Genomic DNA, 15,722 nt, shown 5'->3' on the forward strand with positions numbered 1-15,722 from the left:
CCCTCCTCGCAGCTGAGAGATATTCCAAATGAACTTTATATGTCACTTAATGGGAAAACAACCAATTAGTAAAGGACCATTGCAATACAAAGATCTCAGGAGCAGGAAACATGAAGGATTGGTTAGTGCTGATGATGTGACAAGTGGTCCTCTTCACACACACAGAAATACAAGGACGTCGAGTCGATAATAAAGATCGAGGAGGTGGAAGGTTTGGAACTGGTGAAGAAATTCGCTGAGGAAATGGAGGCGATGTTGGGCAGAAAAATGAAAGCCGTGAAGGTAAGAAAATTGTAAAATACTGTAAATACAGTATAATCGTAAATCTCTAAAAACTACTCACTTCTAAATCTTTTGTAGTCATTTTTGTATTTATTTAGTATAAATGCATGTTAATTTGGATTCATATGTTGTTTTTTTTCTGACTTTATGTTAACAAAAAGACACACATTTGCCCATTTTCCCATTGGAAATAGTGATATTTTGAAATATCACTGTCCTGGTCACAAAAGCAAAGTTTGTGGGGAATAATAGCCATTTTCTATACTTTTTTAAGCAATTAGGAAATAACACTTACTACCCAGGAACAAAAAAAAAAAAAAAAAAAAAAAAAATTGTTACATGGTGTTATTAAGAGTAGAAGAGAGTTTTGCATATCTCCACATGAGGTCACCATGCATGAATGGAATTATTATAAATGCTATTATTATATTTCTATGGGTTTTTTATTTTTTTTACAGTGTTGTACAGTTTCAAACAATTGAGGCATTGTGATACCATCTGATTTCCATACTATACATACCGACTCCCATCTGAAAGATTTAGATACTGTAGGATTTGTGCACCTCGTGTATAGAGCTTGTCAAGTTGATTGGGGTGAGATGCCTGTAGATCTTGACTAGAAGAATTCATTATGTTTAAAGTGCATGTTTTTCTGTGTCTGCATCAAAAATAACAGAGGTTGTAAAAAAATACAGTTTTCAGATGAGCGGAAAAGAAAATGAGAATCTTTCCCAGAAATGTTGCAATCGTATCATTGTCATTTGGCTGCATCACAGTGAAAACATTGAATCACTGCAAAATGTTATCATTAATACACAAAGAGCATGTTCCATATTTAATAGTATAAAATCACAATAATCCCCTTGCACACAGACTATTACCAGAGTACAGAACTTCAGCTTGGGCTCAATACTGACAACAACTGGTCTGTAATCACCATTGCTATTGCAAGAGGTTTCAAAGCAGTGGGGCTTATCAAATGCAGATAGCTTGCAATGCAGGCACAGTATTATTGACAGTACAGGTATACATGCTTTCCAGATTGAAAAGCACTCAATTCATCCCAATATATAAAGCGCTTCCTGTACAATGAGTCTCACTACAATGATAGCATTGTCAGAGCCTGTATTACAGCACTATAAGCTTCAGTGATTGGCAGTCTGCCCAGAGCCACATTAGTTCATTAATGTGTGCTTTACTTGTGTACTGGAACGGATTATGTAGTTATCAAACAATAGGCTGCTCCTGTGGTGTTAAATCTATATTATTACTCATTATCTGGCTTTCACCTTACTTGATCCTAATCGTTTTTTTTCAACTCGTATCTTTCTTTTCTTTTCCACGCAGAGGCTGGTCAGTGCCGCAGAGGATGCTGACTTGTACCATGAGTATAATGCGTCGTTAGAGGTGAGTTCACTGTTTCTTTTCTCTAATTATTTGACCCTTTTCTCCCTAATTTAGAGTGTTCAAATAAACCCTCACCGCAGCAACTCCCCACAACAGCTCAGGCGAACCAAAGGTTCTCTAAGTTGATGCCTGGCCAGTAGAGGCTACTATAGCAATATGAGATGACTCAATCCCTGCTGATTATGACTCCATAACCCTCAGGAATGCTCCCTGTGGAATCTGCGAAGACTGTCAATGTTGCATTGCCAGGACGCAAACCTGCACTCCTGTGACTGTATTTCTCACCTGGCATACAGCACCATGCAGTCATGCCTTCTAATGAAGGGGGTGCTGCTGAAATAGGGTTATTCCATTTGGAGAATCTACTGCATCACTCTGTGTGTCAGGAAGACACACCTCTTGAATCATTAACTTATTAGGTGTGGTTTCATGGTTATAGGAGTGGGAATAAGTAATGCGCCACCGCTTTGCTGCTCTGCCTCTGCAGCAGGTATATCGGAAGCAGCAGAGCAAGTGGGGTCTCAATCCTGACAGTACTATAGCAGGTTGTTTTTTTTTTAATGGCAGGATATCAAGCAGGTCAACAATTCATATATGACACAATTTTTATTAAATAATAAATATATATATATATATATATATATATATATATATATATATATAATAGAATAAACAATAGACATAATCAGATAATAGTAACAATTATTGTTACTCAAGTATAATTTAGTTAAATATGCATAACATACTTTGTTATGTCTGTCTTATTAAACTTGTACCCAAATCGAGTAGGAAAAAAAGTAACAATTGTGCTACAGTGTCTTTGTAACCTCCAAATAAATATTAGTAAAAATAATATAGCATTTGTAGTGTTGCACAAGCATTTAAAGATCATAGGAGCTTATATAAGTATACGTGCAAAGGGATTTGCGGCTGAAAAACACCCATATTGGGTCTGCGTTTTGCATAAGCAAACCATGTTTAGAAGCCATAAAGTGGGACTTTAGCAGCCACTAAAGATGTGGCATATGTAAAGAATGGTTTTCATTTGCTGTTCTGCAGCCGCTATCAAATGAGCACTTTGCCATCATTAATCCATTTAAAATATATTGAAATGTATCCAAATGAAGAAAAGAGCATGGAATTGGGTGGGGGGGGGATCTGGAATACTAAGCGGGTGCAAACATTAAGAGCTGTATAAAACCACACACCTTCAGAGACCTGTCATTGGCCTCAGGATGGCTGCTGTGGTACACTTCTTGATTCGGCAACACTTGGGTCTTATTTAGGACAGGTAGGAAAACCATCGGAGGGGAAGGGCAAGACGAAGAAAACTCCACATATTCAAACCCAGGTTCACTTTGTTTAGGATGCCGGAGGATGTGGTGGTAAGGTGTTATCATCTCACTCCGCAGGTCATCCTAGACCTAATAGCTGAATTTCACATGTTCATCACCTGGTTAACTGTCCTCCTGATAACACCGACAGCATTGACTTTCTCTACTACAGAAGAACATATGGCCTCTTTGGTAGCATAACTGATGTTGGTTGAGGCTTTTCCAAATAACTCAATTTCATGCTGAGTGACCTCAGCCGTAAGGACTCTCAGCTCCTCAAAAAATGTTTATTTTCGTTTCCGTGCGCCAAGAGGACTTTGCTGCCCTTCCTCTGACATTTTTTTTGTTTGGTTTGATTTTTGTGCTCCACAAATCTCATACAGCGCCTATTGCTCTCTGTACACCTACCGGTAAGTAACCTTACCTCTGGGCTGTAAGTGTGGCCACTAAATAGCCAGATGCACAGGCGGCGCTCATGTGACCCTCATTATTTGTGCATGTTGAGTAATTAGCATTGCTTGTAAGCTTACATAGGCTGCAGTGCAAAATAATTGGTGCTAGGCATTTTGGATTTTGCAGCCATAATTATTTGCACTACGACTATACTTACATCAGCTCCATATTTTGATATGTTGTAAAGAAAACATTAGCCTTTTAAATGATTCCTATGCATTTTACTGCAGTACAGCAGCTGCTCAATTGGTGCCTTCCACTTTTGACAGGCAGTTTACAGTGAGATGGTGTTTTTAGAGGCACTGTTTTTTCTACAGCCAAGTCAGAGATTTTCAATTTTAACAACATGATGCAGCATGTTCACATTTTTATTGTAGTTGTGATGCTATTTTAATATAATTTTTTTTTTTTGAAACTTTACTATGTAAAAATCCAAATTGATCCAAAGAAATGTATTTGACTGGTCACCTAGGAAACAGGATAATCTGTTTGTAAATTTTAAAAACATATCATGGATAACACCCTTTGATGCATTCGATGCTCCCTTCTTCATAATCCTCAGTAATATGTAAATGACTTGTGATGCTGTACAGAACTGTATTTTAAAATTTCAAGTTTGCATGTATGTATCCAATATAATAAATAAAGCTGCTACCACTGCAAAAAACTTCACATATAACAGTCCGTTATTTCTGTCAGTCCACAATCTTTATTGGGGGTGATGGAGTCTGATGGTAGAACCGATGCCTGACCAGTAGGGGTCACTGAAGCAAGATGAGTCAAACACTGATTTTCCACTCTAACCCCATTCTGAGATCTGTTGCTCTGTCACACTATGCCACTGGCATGCTTTTTGTTTGTTCACTAACTCCTTGCTGTTTTCCTCTGCAAAACCTCCATGGATCTATTCCAGTGTTCAGTAAGGCTTGTAATGTGTTTTCTGTGGAGCACATTTCAAGCTTTGTGGTTTTTCTCCCTTTTTGGCAGTATGATTACTTCAACTCTGTGAAGATCAATGAGAGGGATGAAGATGGCAACTACGTGGAGCTGGGCAGCGAATTCATCCTGGAGTCCAACGAGCATTTCAACGACCTGCCTGTCAACACCTCGCTCAGCAACATCCAAGTCCCCACCAACGTCTACAACAAAGGTACCGCTGCCCGCCAAAGGGGCAGGGCACTGTCTGTGCGCACAAGGCCTCTGAGTTTAGACATTTAGGCAATAGAAGCCTCATTAGGGTACCATTTGCAGTTAGAAAGTGGCACTTGCTCTGTACAAAGAAAACGTGAGTGTTTGTAGTTTAAAAGATAGACAACTGAGTGTTGTAAAGAAGCTGGTGTTTTGGGATATGGGGGAACAGTTTAGCTGTCCCGTCTTACTTTAGTTAAAACAAGTGTTTTAGTCTAGTTTCCAAATGAAAATAAGCTTTTGTTTTGTGTTTGGTTTATTTTGAGCGTGTGCTGTGGATAATAAAAGTGTGCAAAAAAGTGTTTAAACTACAAACGCTCACGTCATCTTTGTACACATAGTACTTCCCTCTGTTCCCAGCTCCCTGGTAGCCTCTCTCTAATGGAGCTTCAAGATCCCCTTTTATATCCTGTGACTGTTCCCAATTAGCACCAATTATCTAATTTGGGAACAGCCACATTCTCACATGTATTTGACAGGGATAGGAATTAACCCCATCCCTGCCAGCCACAACCCAAAACACATAAACCCACACTTTATTTACATTCAGGCCTCCGCCCTGCCTCATTATATAATGCACAATCATTGCAATTTGAAGTGAATGGCAATCATGTGGTTTAAAGTGTTACAGAACACCCTGCAAAGTTTACAAGAAACGTTACCTTTGCTGTGTCCCATGTTGTCCGTGTTGCAGTGCTATATCTTTAAACACACGAAAGATATCTTCAAGAAATTTGGAGATCAATTCAGTGGGGCAGGAACAAGCTGATAAAATGGGACGGCTTGGGTTGTTTGGTGGATTTTCGAAAGTAAACATAAACGACTGCAGTGAGAGTTTTCTACAGTTATGTGAAGATGCTGGTAAGAGATTGTTTAAGGTGCATCATCGATAGTGGAAATGCCAGTACATGCTGAGGGAGATCATTGCAATTCTTAACGTAGAAGGAGGTTTGTGGCCCTTTAGCTAAAGCTCCCTTGATAGTCCTTCACACAGGGATACAGCAGAATTCTCCTCATGCCCGTGTTCTCGTGCTGTTCCTTGCAGACCCAGATATTCTGAATGGGGTGTACATGTCAGAGGCTCTGAACCCCCTGTTTGTAGATAACTTCGAGAGGGACCCCACCCTTACCTGGCAGTACTTCGGCAGCTTTACAGGATTCTTCAGGCTCTACCCAGGTATGGATGCATGCCACTTCTGCCCCACAGCACCAATATATTATACAAACAGTGACTCATTCTCAAAGTGCTTTGCTCTGGGAGAGTGATTGCATGGCATAGAAACGATAGGCTGCAAGTCAGCTTTCACTGTCCATCGCTGTACAATCGATCAGCCACCTCATGAAAAGCGAGGTGGAACGGGAGGAATTTAAAAACCACAGAGACAGGGATTCAGTTAAGTGAGAAGCCAATTATTGTCAAGGAGTTTGATCCCAATGATTTCTGGCTTGTTACGGACTCCTAGCCAAGCTCGCTGGCCTGCCCCAAAAACTGTTTTTGAGAAGGTGAGAGAATTTGAATGTGAGAAAACCAGCATCGATCCTTCCTAAACTCTGAATACTCATATATTCTGAGGGAAATGTTCTGGCTAGTGTTTATAAACATTCTCTTAGCTAAACTGCTGCTTTGAAAATAGAATAGATTAATACAACTGTTGAAAAGGGGTTTTATGAACTTGAATTAATTAATCAAAACGGGATGTAAAAAACAGTCTTTAACAAAACAATCCTTGAAACAGTCCTTATGTTTTATAAATAGACCCTTGGGCTAAACATAAAGTAATATAATCCAGGATCTCTTTAAGTTTGTTGCTTCTCATTTTGTAACATACATCTATGGTCAAAAGTTTTGCATCACCTTATAGAAATAACCCATTTTGCTTCATTTTTGCATAACCAACACAGGTGTGGGTAGAGATTCAGAGAGAGATGTGAACAAGCACATAACTTCCAGTATGTTGTACCCACATGTGCTTTGCACAATCAGAATCTGTCAATTCTACATTATATTACCTTATCCAAATGTTCCCTCGCCTTTTCATGATGTTTGCAATTTCCTGAATGATTATTAAGGCAATTAAACAAAAAATAAAATAATAATAATTCAGTTATGTGTTAAGATGATTTTATAAGGAGTTCAGGAGCTGCTCTTCAGTTTAGAATTGCCTGCCATAGATATTGTAATGCAGACTAGATCAACCAAAGTGTCTTTATATTAATAAGTGGCAGCACCATCTAGTGTACAGCAGTGTATTGCCAGAAAACTAAAGGAAACTTGTTTCCAAAATGGCAGATCACTAGATGGCGCTGTATCTAATGTCTGTAAAGACATTTCGGCTCATCTAGCCTACAACAATGGCCAAACATTTTGCATCACCCTGTAGAATTAACAAATTTTGCTTCATAACGTCGAATGAAACCTGCTGAATAGTGTTATATTAACATATTGAATTACATACTACTTTGTAGTTTTCCATATATTTTTTTTGGATACAGAAAATTAAAAAATGCGACATTTCAAAATATAACATGAAATACTGTTCTGCTAGTATGGCTTCCAATAGAGTTTTAGCGATATCATTTTGTAGTTTCTTTGATTACATGATATTAAATAAGATATCTAAATTATTCAGCAGGTTTCATTCAACTTTATGAAGCAACATTTGTTAATTCTATAGGGCGATGCAAAACTTTTGGCCATAACTGTACAGTACTATAGTGTCTAAATTAAATAAAGTGTTACCATTACAGCCTGCATATAGTAATGTGAATAAGATACTTTAGTGCACAACCAGGGAATCTATTAGGAACTGGATCTGCTGCAGACGACTGCTCTTGTCACTGTGACTCCGTTTCACTTAAATGTGATGCCTGTGTTAAATCTTGGATATTTTTTTTTCTTCAGGTATTAAGTGGCAGCCGGATGAGAATGGCGTTATTGCTTTCGACTGCAGGAACCGGAATTGGTGAGAATGGGCACTATTTTATCCACAAGAGCCATTCAGCAGTTTTTCTGTAAAGCCAGACAATTGCTCTGTAGCATTTGCAATAAATATTCTCAATTCAATTCCATTCCAATGGTTTTCTGCAGGGAATGTAGGGATATAGTGGATGTGTACAAATGTTATTCCTGCCCAGAAAATCCATAGCTTTTCAGACCTCTCTTTAGTAGTTAACACCAATTCTGCCAAATTGTGTTGGTTTTGTGTTGCTGATCAATGTAAGGGTAGTGAATTAATGTGCTGCAAAACCCAACCCCTCATTAAAACATCCTGTAACGTAAAGTAAACTAACCCACTGGCTACTTGAATAAAATGTTTCTTTAGTGTATTTTTCTGCAGGTTTTAAAAAACAGAACGTCCATTTGATGAGCGTGTGTTTGTGTGTGTGTGTGTGTGTGTGTGTGTGTGTGTGTGTGTGTGTGTGTGTGTGTGTTGTGTATGTATGTGAACGAGCAGGCTAACATATTTAAACGGTGCCAGCTCTAACCCTTATGAAGGTTTATCACAGAAAAAGTATAGTAATGTGCGATAAAACACATTTTTAACTATTGTATAGTAAAGGTAAAGCATGGGAAAAATGCAAAATTACCTTGCACATTTACGGTGGTAAACTTTTATAAGTGAAATAACACTGTTGTTTAAATCAATTAAAGACTTTTAAAAAACCAACATCTCTAACACTGTGTGTGAGTGTATCTTTGACTTTAAAACATAGTCCTAATTTAATATTTAAAGCACAACAGTATTTAGATCAATTGAATAAACCCCAGAGATTAGCCCCAAACGCAGTAATGAGTTAAGGCTAGATGGAATCTAATTATTCAGCAGGTTAAGCAGTTTGCCACTTTAAGAACTTCACTCTGGGAATATAAACAGCCTGGTGGAAACATCAAATACAAGCAGTACAGGAACCTAAGAAAAATAACAGCATAGAAAACTAATAGCATCAACTTCACTGTTAATGTAAATAAAGCTGTCAAGCATTTCTCAAGGCTCAAACATGTTTTTGTTGCTAATTTCAGGTTTCACCAACATTATTTATATTAAGGCTAAGCACAACAGGAGCAACTACATGGGTGGATTACAGCCCATATATGTGCTGATTATTTGTGTTTAACTTGTTTTGTTTAGTTGTCATGGGGCAGATTAATTTCTCCTTGATTCATGGTGAAGATGTTGTTGAAAAAAGTTTGCAGGTTAGAACTTGTGATTAACCAATCAGAGCACAGCCTCTTTGACCATTGATTTATAACTAAAATACAAACCACCCCTTATAAAAGTTGACCACAGTAAAACCACAGCAAAGTGTAATAGTGAAAGCATGGTAAAGCATAGGTAAGCATTATAAAACTCAGAGTATTAAAGAATATGGCAAGCCATGGTAAACTATGATACTTTAAATTCATAGCACAGCAATGAAAAAAGCCAGGGGGGAAACTTCTAAATTACAGCGCAAGTTTACCAACTTATAAAGGCCTGTCTGGGCATCAGCAACAAGAGAGCATTGCTGGCTCCAGAGATCAGTCTCCCCACTTTTACAATAAAACAATGCAAGAATCCACGTCAGTCAGTCTGTTATACCCCAATAGACAGAATGTGGCTTATTCTTTTGCACAGTATTCCATGCCCTTGTTTGCCCTCAGTAAAAGGTTTCAGTGGAGATTTGGAGATGCTAAACCCAGCCAAGTGGCTTCAGAGTCACATGAGTGCAATCAGCAGATCCAGTCAGGTTAAACATCTTAATCTATAAATCCCCTTGTTGAGAATCGCATCATCTTGGGTAGCAGGGCTAGCACCTTGTCTGCGTTAAAGCTCACACGTGTACATGCAGTGCTTCTGTCGTGAAAAAAACAGCAGGGTAAATACCTTATCACAGGAAGACGTTTTACTTGTAGTATCAGTTTTGTGTACCTGATGTATTCACTTCTGTATTCACTTTAACAAGATCATAGTACCACACAAAAAATCTAACATGAGCATCTTTTATTATACCATTTAAGATGTGTATTTGTCGTCATAGTTATAATTAAACTATTTATATATTTTCAGTTGCTCAAATTATTATACAGTTTCAACTTGCATTGCAGAGCCTGGCTTGTTTTTGTTTTTGTTCACATAATTAATTTTTTTTCAGTTTTCACTCTTTCGTATTTTGTTTATATTTGCAAATTGTCCTAATTTAACACAGGGTGATTGTTTACACTTATTTAGTTTACATCCCTAAAGGTGAAACGCTTTCTCTCTCTCTCTCTCTCTCTCTCTCTCTCTCTCTCTCTCTGCAAACGTTCACTGCCAGACTGCATACAGTCATTCAACAAGGTGGAGCTGAAATACATAGACACACTTACCGCAGAATCATTACAAACTACAGTGGTTTGGGGCTGTGATATTGTGTGCAGAGATTTCGCTGCAGGATTGCAGGAATGGAATAACATGCCTACAGGCTGGTTCATAATGTGTTTGAATAGAAGCATTGAGAGTGATGGCAGGCCCTGTGTCCCCTGCAGGTATATCCAGGCTGCCACGTCTCCCAAGGACATCGTGATTGTTGTCGATATCAGCGGCAGTATGAAGGGTCTGAGGCTAAGCATCGCCAAGCACACCATTACCACCATCCTGGACACGCTGGGGGAGAACGACTTCGTCAACATCATTGCCGTGAGTGGCTCATTTCAGGGAGAAACCATTTCCATTACCTACAAGTCAGCAAACTCACTGCCACACCTACATCAGTGCCATTACATTTACATAAGACATGAGCACTCCTTCAAACAGCATTTCTGTTCTCTGCCCCACTAGGACAAAACACAGGATCATAAAAGCAAAGAACAAGAACTCCTTGCAATCCTTATGCCCGATTAGACCTATGAAATTAACAAAACCACACTTCCCTACCTCCCTTTTCCATCTCTTTTTTTATTTCCTGTGTTTCTAAAGTTGCTGTTGTAAAACCCTATCCACACATCACCATATTTCACACTTATTCACCCCTCTAACCATCTCTTAACAGACTAACCATAATGAGGGGTTCTGGTCACACGTAGTGCATACAGGATTGGGATATCCCTCCATAACTGGTATAAAATACCAACATATTGTAATAAATTGGCATCTCAGTCCATTGAGTTGAATGGGAAAGCAAGGGCTGGACATGAACTGCAAACCATATTGTTTAAACACAAATGACTTACCAGAGAGGTAAGTATAGGTATTCTGCTGATGTCAGTATTATTAACTTATCAGCCGCTAGGAGGAGATTCATTACAGAATTATTACACTGAAGAAGGCACAAGCCGAATTCTTTTTATACTTGTCTTGGTTTCTTAATCTCTAACACCTGGTGTCACAGATGCAGCTTAGCACTAATATTAGACTACTTAATGTTACTGTAGGTAATGTACAGTGGTCCAGGATTAGTGGTAATCATGGTGTACGATACGAGACAATTAGGTATTCCAAGATGATTATGGCTTGGGAAACCAATCGTAAACCAAAGACCCTGTCAACATCACTGTAACCTGATGTACAGCAGGGGTGGGGAGGTTGCTTGCAGCCGTTGCGGGTTATGCAACCTGTATATCTTGTAGCCTGTAGCACCAATATGGCTGTAGGTGGATGCACATTTTAGATATTGTATTCTGTTCATCACTAAGCTGTACAAATTTTGATTGCCTGAGTCAGGGAGCACTGGTAGAAATTATCCATTGGCTACTATGTGCAATGCACTCAGGTGCTGTGCTCACACTGATGTTATAAATTGTTTGTTGGTTGTTAAATGGGCTTGTTATTTAAGGAATTCAGAAGCACTGTTTGGCTGCTGTTGTGTTTTCTTTCTAAAGTAGGTGTGTGACAGGCTGGCCGTGTGTGGTGACGTCAGGCCAGAATGCAGGAACAAAAACACAGGCACTGCTGATACTGTGCAAATGGAGCTTGCACTTTTTTATTTTATTTATATGGTTTTGTTTATTTCAAGTAGCAAGAACTACGTGTATCAGCTTTGTATTTCTGAAACATGAGGGGATCTGTATAGTCCAGTCTTGACTGAAACCTTTTTCATTTTCTTTTCAGTACAACGATTATGTCCATTATGTTGAGCCTTGCTTCAAAGGGACGCTGGTACAGGCAGACCTCGACAATCGAGAGGTTAGTGAAGTCATTCACTTATTACAGCTTGTGCTGCTAAACTGTGCAGCTTCACCAACAGGTCACTACTAGTCACTGGTTAGGGAAATACATGAACACTAACTATAGTGCTCACTTAACAAATTGTCTGAAAGAGTTCTGTAATTTACTGTATTTGAATATAAGGTGAACATTCTTCAAGTTACACAGTCTTCAATTCTGAAATGGTAGGATTTCAGATCCACCACTCCCCTGCGGTGACGGATTGGGTCCACTGTGAAAATTTGTCCATAGGTGCTACAGTATATTGACATGGATATGGTCCATCATGAAGAAGAAAAAAATTGCTGTACTGGGTGCATGTGCCGCTTATGACAGCTGGTGATTATGGAGATGGTCAGCATATGGGCTGAGGCTGCTGGAAGTCTGCTCAGTGGCTGATTGATTGATTGATTAGGGAGCCTGTTAATTGCTTTGTGCTGCCTGGCTGGCATCTGCACCTTGGGTGTCAGTTTTTTTCTGGAGTGCTGATCTGCAAACTGCTGTGTTTGTTTTTCAGCTTGTGATGGATTGATGTACATTTTCTGCCTGGCCACCATATCTTTTTTTTTTTGCCTTCTGTTGACTTTTTCCATGTTCTGCACCCTTATGCATGCTCTGTCCAATCACTGCTCAGAGATGGGGTGGTGATTTATATACTGTGAAACCTCAATATTAAGGCCAGTCAAGGAACCAGCAAAACATGACCATAATATTGGGGTGACCTTATGACTGACAGGACATAGAGTTTCTTGGTTAAAGGCTTTTGATTGTTTTTAAGTTACTAATTTAGTCAATTTTCTTTCATGACAATAGTTTACTGTCTCTAATATATATATATATATATTATATATATATATATATATATATATATATATATATATATATATATATATATATATATATATACACACACACACATATATATATATATATATATAGAGAGAGAGAGAGAGAGAGAGAGAGAGAGAGAGAGAGAGAGAGAGATAGACACACACACACTGCTGTGCAACAGTCTTACACATGTTGCATTTTTCTACTCTGCTCTAATGCATTATGAGCATCAACAATTTACTCAAAGCCTCCACTAGTGTTTTCTACTATTATAACAACCTTGACTTGTAGTAAGAAGGAAAAACATTGAGTGAAATAGCTTGCATCACTCGATTTACAAGGAGTGGTATCCGAAGCATAATCAACAAGCACAGAGAAACATCATCTGCAATTGACAAAACCAGGACTGGAAGACCCAAAAAGATGTCTAACAAGGATGAGCAATACTTGAAGATAATATCCTTAAGGAATATAAAGAAGACAAGCGTTGAATTGGCAACAGAACTGGCAGAAGGCATAGGTGTCGTTGTCCATCAAATCAACAGTACGAAGGTCACTCTTGAAATCAGGACTTAAAGGATGTGTTGCAGTAAGAATACCTCTGTTAAGAAAGGGGAACAAGACTAAAAGGCTAAAATATGCACAAGAACTCAACAAATTGGATTATGGACTGCTGATGGATGGACAATGACACCTGTGACTTCTGCCAGTTCTGTTGTCAATTCAACCCTTGTCTTCTTTCAAATGATATTTCCCCCACAGGAATTATTTGCGCATTTTCGACCTCTAAAGAAGATTTACAGGGGTCGTCTTATTATTTTGAGATCTACTTTGTACTGAGATAACTTTAAGCAAGGTGTTTTCACTGAAAGATTGACAGAGAAATTATACATGTTATACATGTTGAGCAGTTGATTCTAAGTCAAAAATATGTTGTATTATACAATAGACAGTAGACCATAATGTGACAGCCTACACATCATGCAACATTTAAAATCTGACACTTAATAATTGGAAAAACACAACTCAGAGGGTTAAATGAAGGATTCAGAGGTTGTTTGTTACATATTTAAGATTACCAGATTTTCCTTTAACCAAAAATGGTGGAAAAACAATGAGTGTTACCAGCCATCTATTTCAACAATATCCTGTGTAGTGACAAGTAAAACAACCGCAGTGCTCCAGGAACATTTATGATCTTCCTTCTGTATTTATGTATTTGTGTCTTGTCAGCATTTCAAGCTGCTGGTGGAAGAATTGCATGCCAAGGGGATGGGAACAGTGAAGAAGGCTCTGAAAGAGGCCTTCGGCATCCTCAGTCAGGTGAGTAGCCCCTGCACTCTGCAGCTCGTGTTAATAAGAGTCCTTCGGCATCCTCAGTCAGGTGAGTAGCCCCTGCACTCTGCAGCTCGTGTTAATAAGAGTCCTTCGGCATCCTCAGTCAGGTGAGTAGCCCCTGCACTCTGCAGCTCGTGTCAATAAGAGTCCTTCGGCATCGTCAGTCAGGTGAGTAGCCCCTGCACTCTGCAGCTCGTGTCAATAAGAGTCCTTCGGCATCCTCAGTCAGGTGAGTAGCCCCTGCACTCTGCAGCTCGTGTCAATAAGAGTCCTTCGGCATCCTCAGTCAGGTGAGTAGCCCCTGCACTCTGCAGCTCGTGTCAATAAGAGTCCTTCGGCATCCTCAGTCAGGTGAGTAGCCCCTGCACTCTGCAGCTCGTGTCAATAAGAGTCCTTCGGCATCCTCAGTCAGGTGAGTAGCCCCTGCACTCTGCAGCTCGTGTTAATAAGAGTCCTTCGGCATCCTCAGTCAGGCGAGTAGCCCCTGCACTCTGCAGCTCGTGTTAATAAGAGTCCTTCGGCATCCTCCGTCAGGTGAGTAGCCCCTGCACTCTGCAGCTCATGTTAATCCATTTTGAGGATCCCGAGCAGCTCACCTGGTAAAGCCACAGCTGCATTACATGATACTGTAATTTCACTTTCTAAATTGGGGAGAAAAAACATTGCTGTTCTACCCAGTATACACAAACTTTCAACAACGTTTATTGTGTACAATTCATTACATTTATTTTAGTGTTTCTATTTTTCTTTTAATTGAATATATATATTAAATATATATATTAAAATGTTAAACCTTTTAACGCTTTTATGTCAGATCTTTCCATCCAGTTACTGCACAGAGCACGTGGCAGGAAGTGTGGAAGGCTAACTTTGTGTGTGTGTGTTTGTTTACAGTTTAACGTGACTGGCCAGGGAAGCCTGTGTAACCAGGCTATCATGCTCATCACAGACGGGGCGGTAGAGGATTACAAGCAGGTGTTTGAAGACTACAACTGGCCCGACCGCAAGGTGTGCTAGGAAATCTATTCACTGATAGCATTCTCGTCCTCATCCTCACCCTAGCACCCTTTCACAATGATAGCGGGCATCACATCTTCCTTCTGCAATTACACCCCTTCACTGAATGTACACTTTTGTTATGCTTGCTGTAGCAAGAACAATACTAAAAACATAAAGCTTTGCAGTGTTTAGCAGTGGCATAGCCAGGAGATGGGGTTACAGAGGGGTAATAATTTATAAAAATGTTTCTGAAAGAACAATTAACTACACTCCAAACTTGCAATGAATTCAAAGTCGCCCCAGTGAGTTTCACCTCAGAATCACATTTAGAATCACTACCATGCAGTTATCAAACATAAAAATTAAATAACAGAAAGACTAACCTACCTTACCTGATGTTTAGATCCTCAAGTCCATCCTCTTGTTTTTTATTGCAAACTCGTTGAGTACTTATAGGCCTCATTTTACAACAGCTGTTTAAAGCATGGTTCGCACGGGACTAAAAACAGGTGTCTTCAGAGTTGGTCAAAAGCAGAGGATGTCTTGTAATCTCCCAGACATGGATTAGTTTTTAGCAACAAAAGTAGGTAAATTCAAAACGAAATGCAATGATGTGGCTAGAGAAGGTGTTTTTGTGCATGATTTGTAAACAATGAACCGTGTTTAAATAACTAATTTTCTTGTACCTCCTTTAACAAAGGCCACAATAACCATTTTGTCCTTTTGA

The 15,722-nt window shown here is 39.1% G+C and overlaps 1 protein-coding gene across 1 annotated transcript in view; it reads left to right on the forward strand.

Annotated features, from left to right (window-relative positions):
- The window catches only part of LOC121319534 (voltage-dependent calcium channel subunit alpha-2/delta-4-like), a 152,652-nt gene that overhangs the window by 11,809 nt on the left and 125,121 nt on the right, over positions 1 to 15,722 (forward strand). The window contains exons 3-11 of the mRNA XM_041257058.1: positions 166 to 282; positions 1,630 to 1,689; positions 4,464 to 4,626; positions 5,710 to 5,841; positions 7,567 to 7,627; positions 10,171 to 10,321; positions 11,732 to 11,806; positions 13,892 to 13,981; positions 14,891 to 15,004. Coding sequence (XP_041112992.1) covers positions 166 to 282; positions 1,630 to 1,689; positions 4,464 to 4,626; positions 5,710 to 5,841; positions 7,567 to 7,627; positions 10,171 to 10,321; positions 11,732 to 11,806; positions 13,892 to 13,981; positions 14,891 to 15,004 — 963 coding nt within the window. The remainder of the gene's footprint in view (positions 1 to 165; positions 283 to 1,629; positions 1,690 to 4,463; positions 4,627 to 5,709; positions 5,842 to 7,566; positions 7,628 to 10,170; positions 10,322 to 11,731; positions 11,807 to 13,891; positions 13,982 to 14,890; positions 15,005 to 15,722) is intronic.

This window comes from Polyodon spathula, chromosome 8 (genome assembly GCF_017654505.1).
Source record: "Polyodon spathula isolate WHYD16114869_AA chromosome 8, ASM1765450v1, whole genome shotgun sequence".
Taxonomy (NCBI): domain Eukaryota; kingdom Metazoa; phylum Chordata; class Actinopteri; order Acipenseriformes; family Polyodontidae; genus Polyodon; species Polyodon spathula.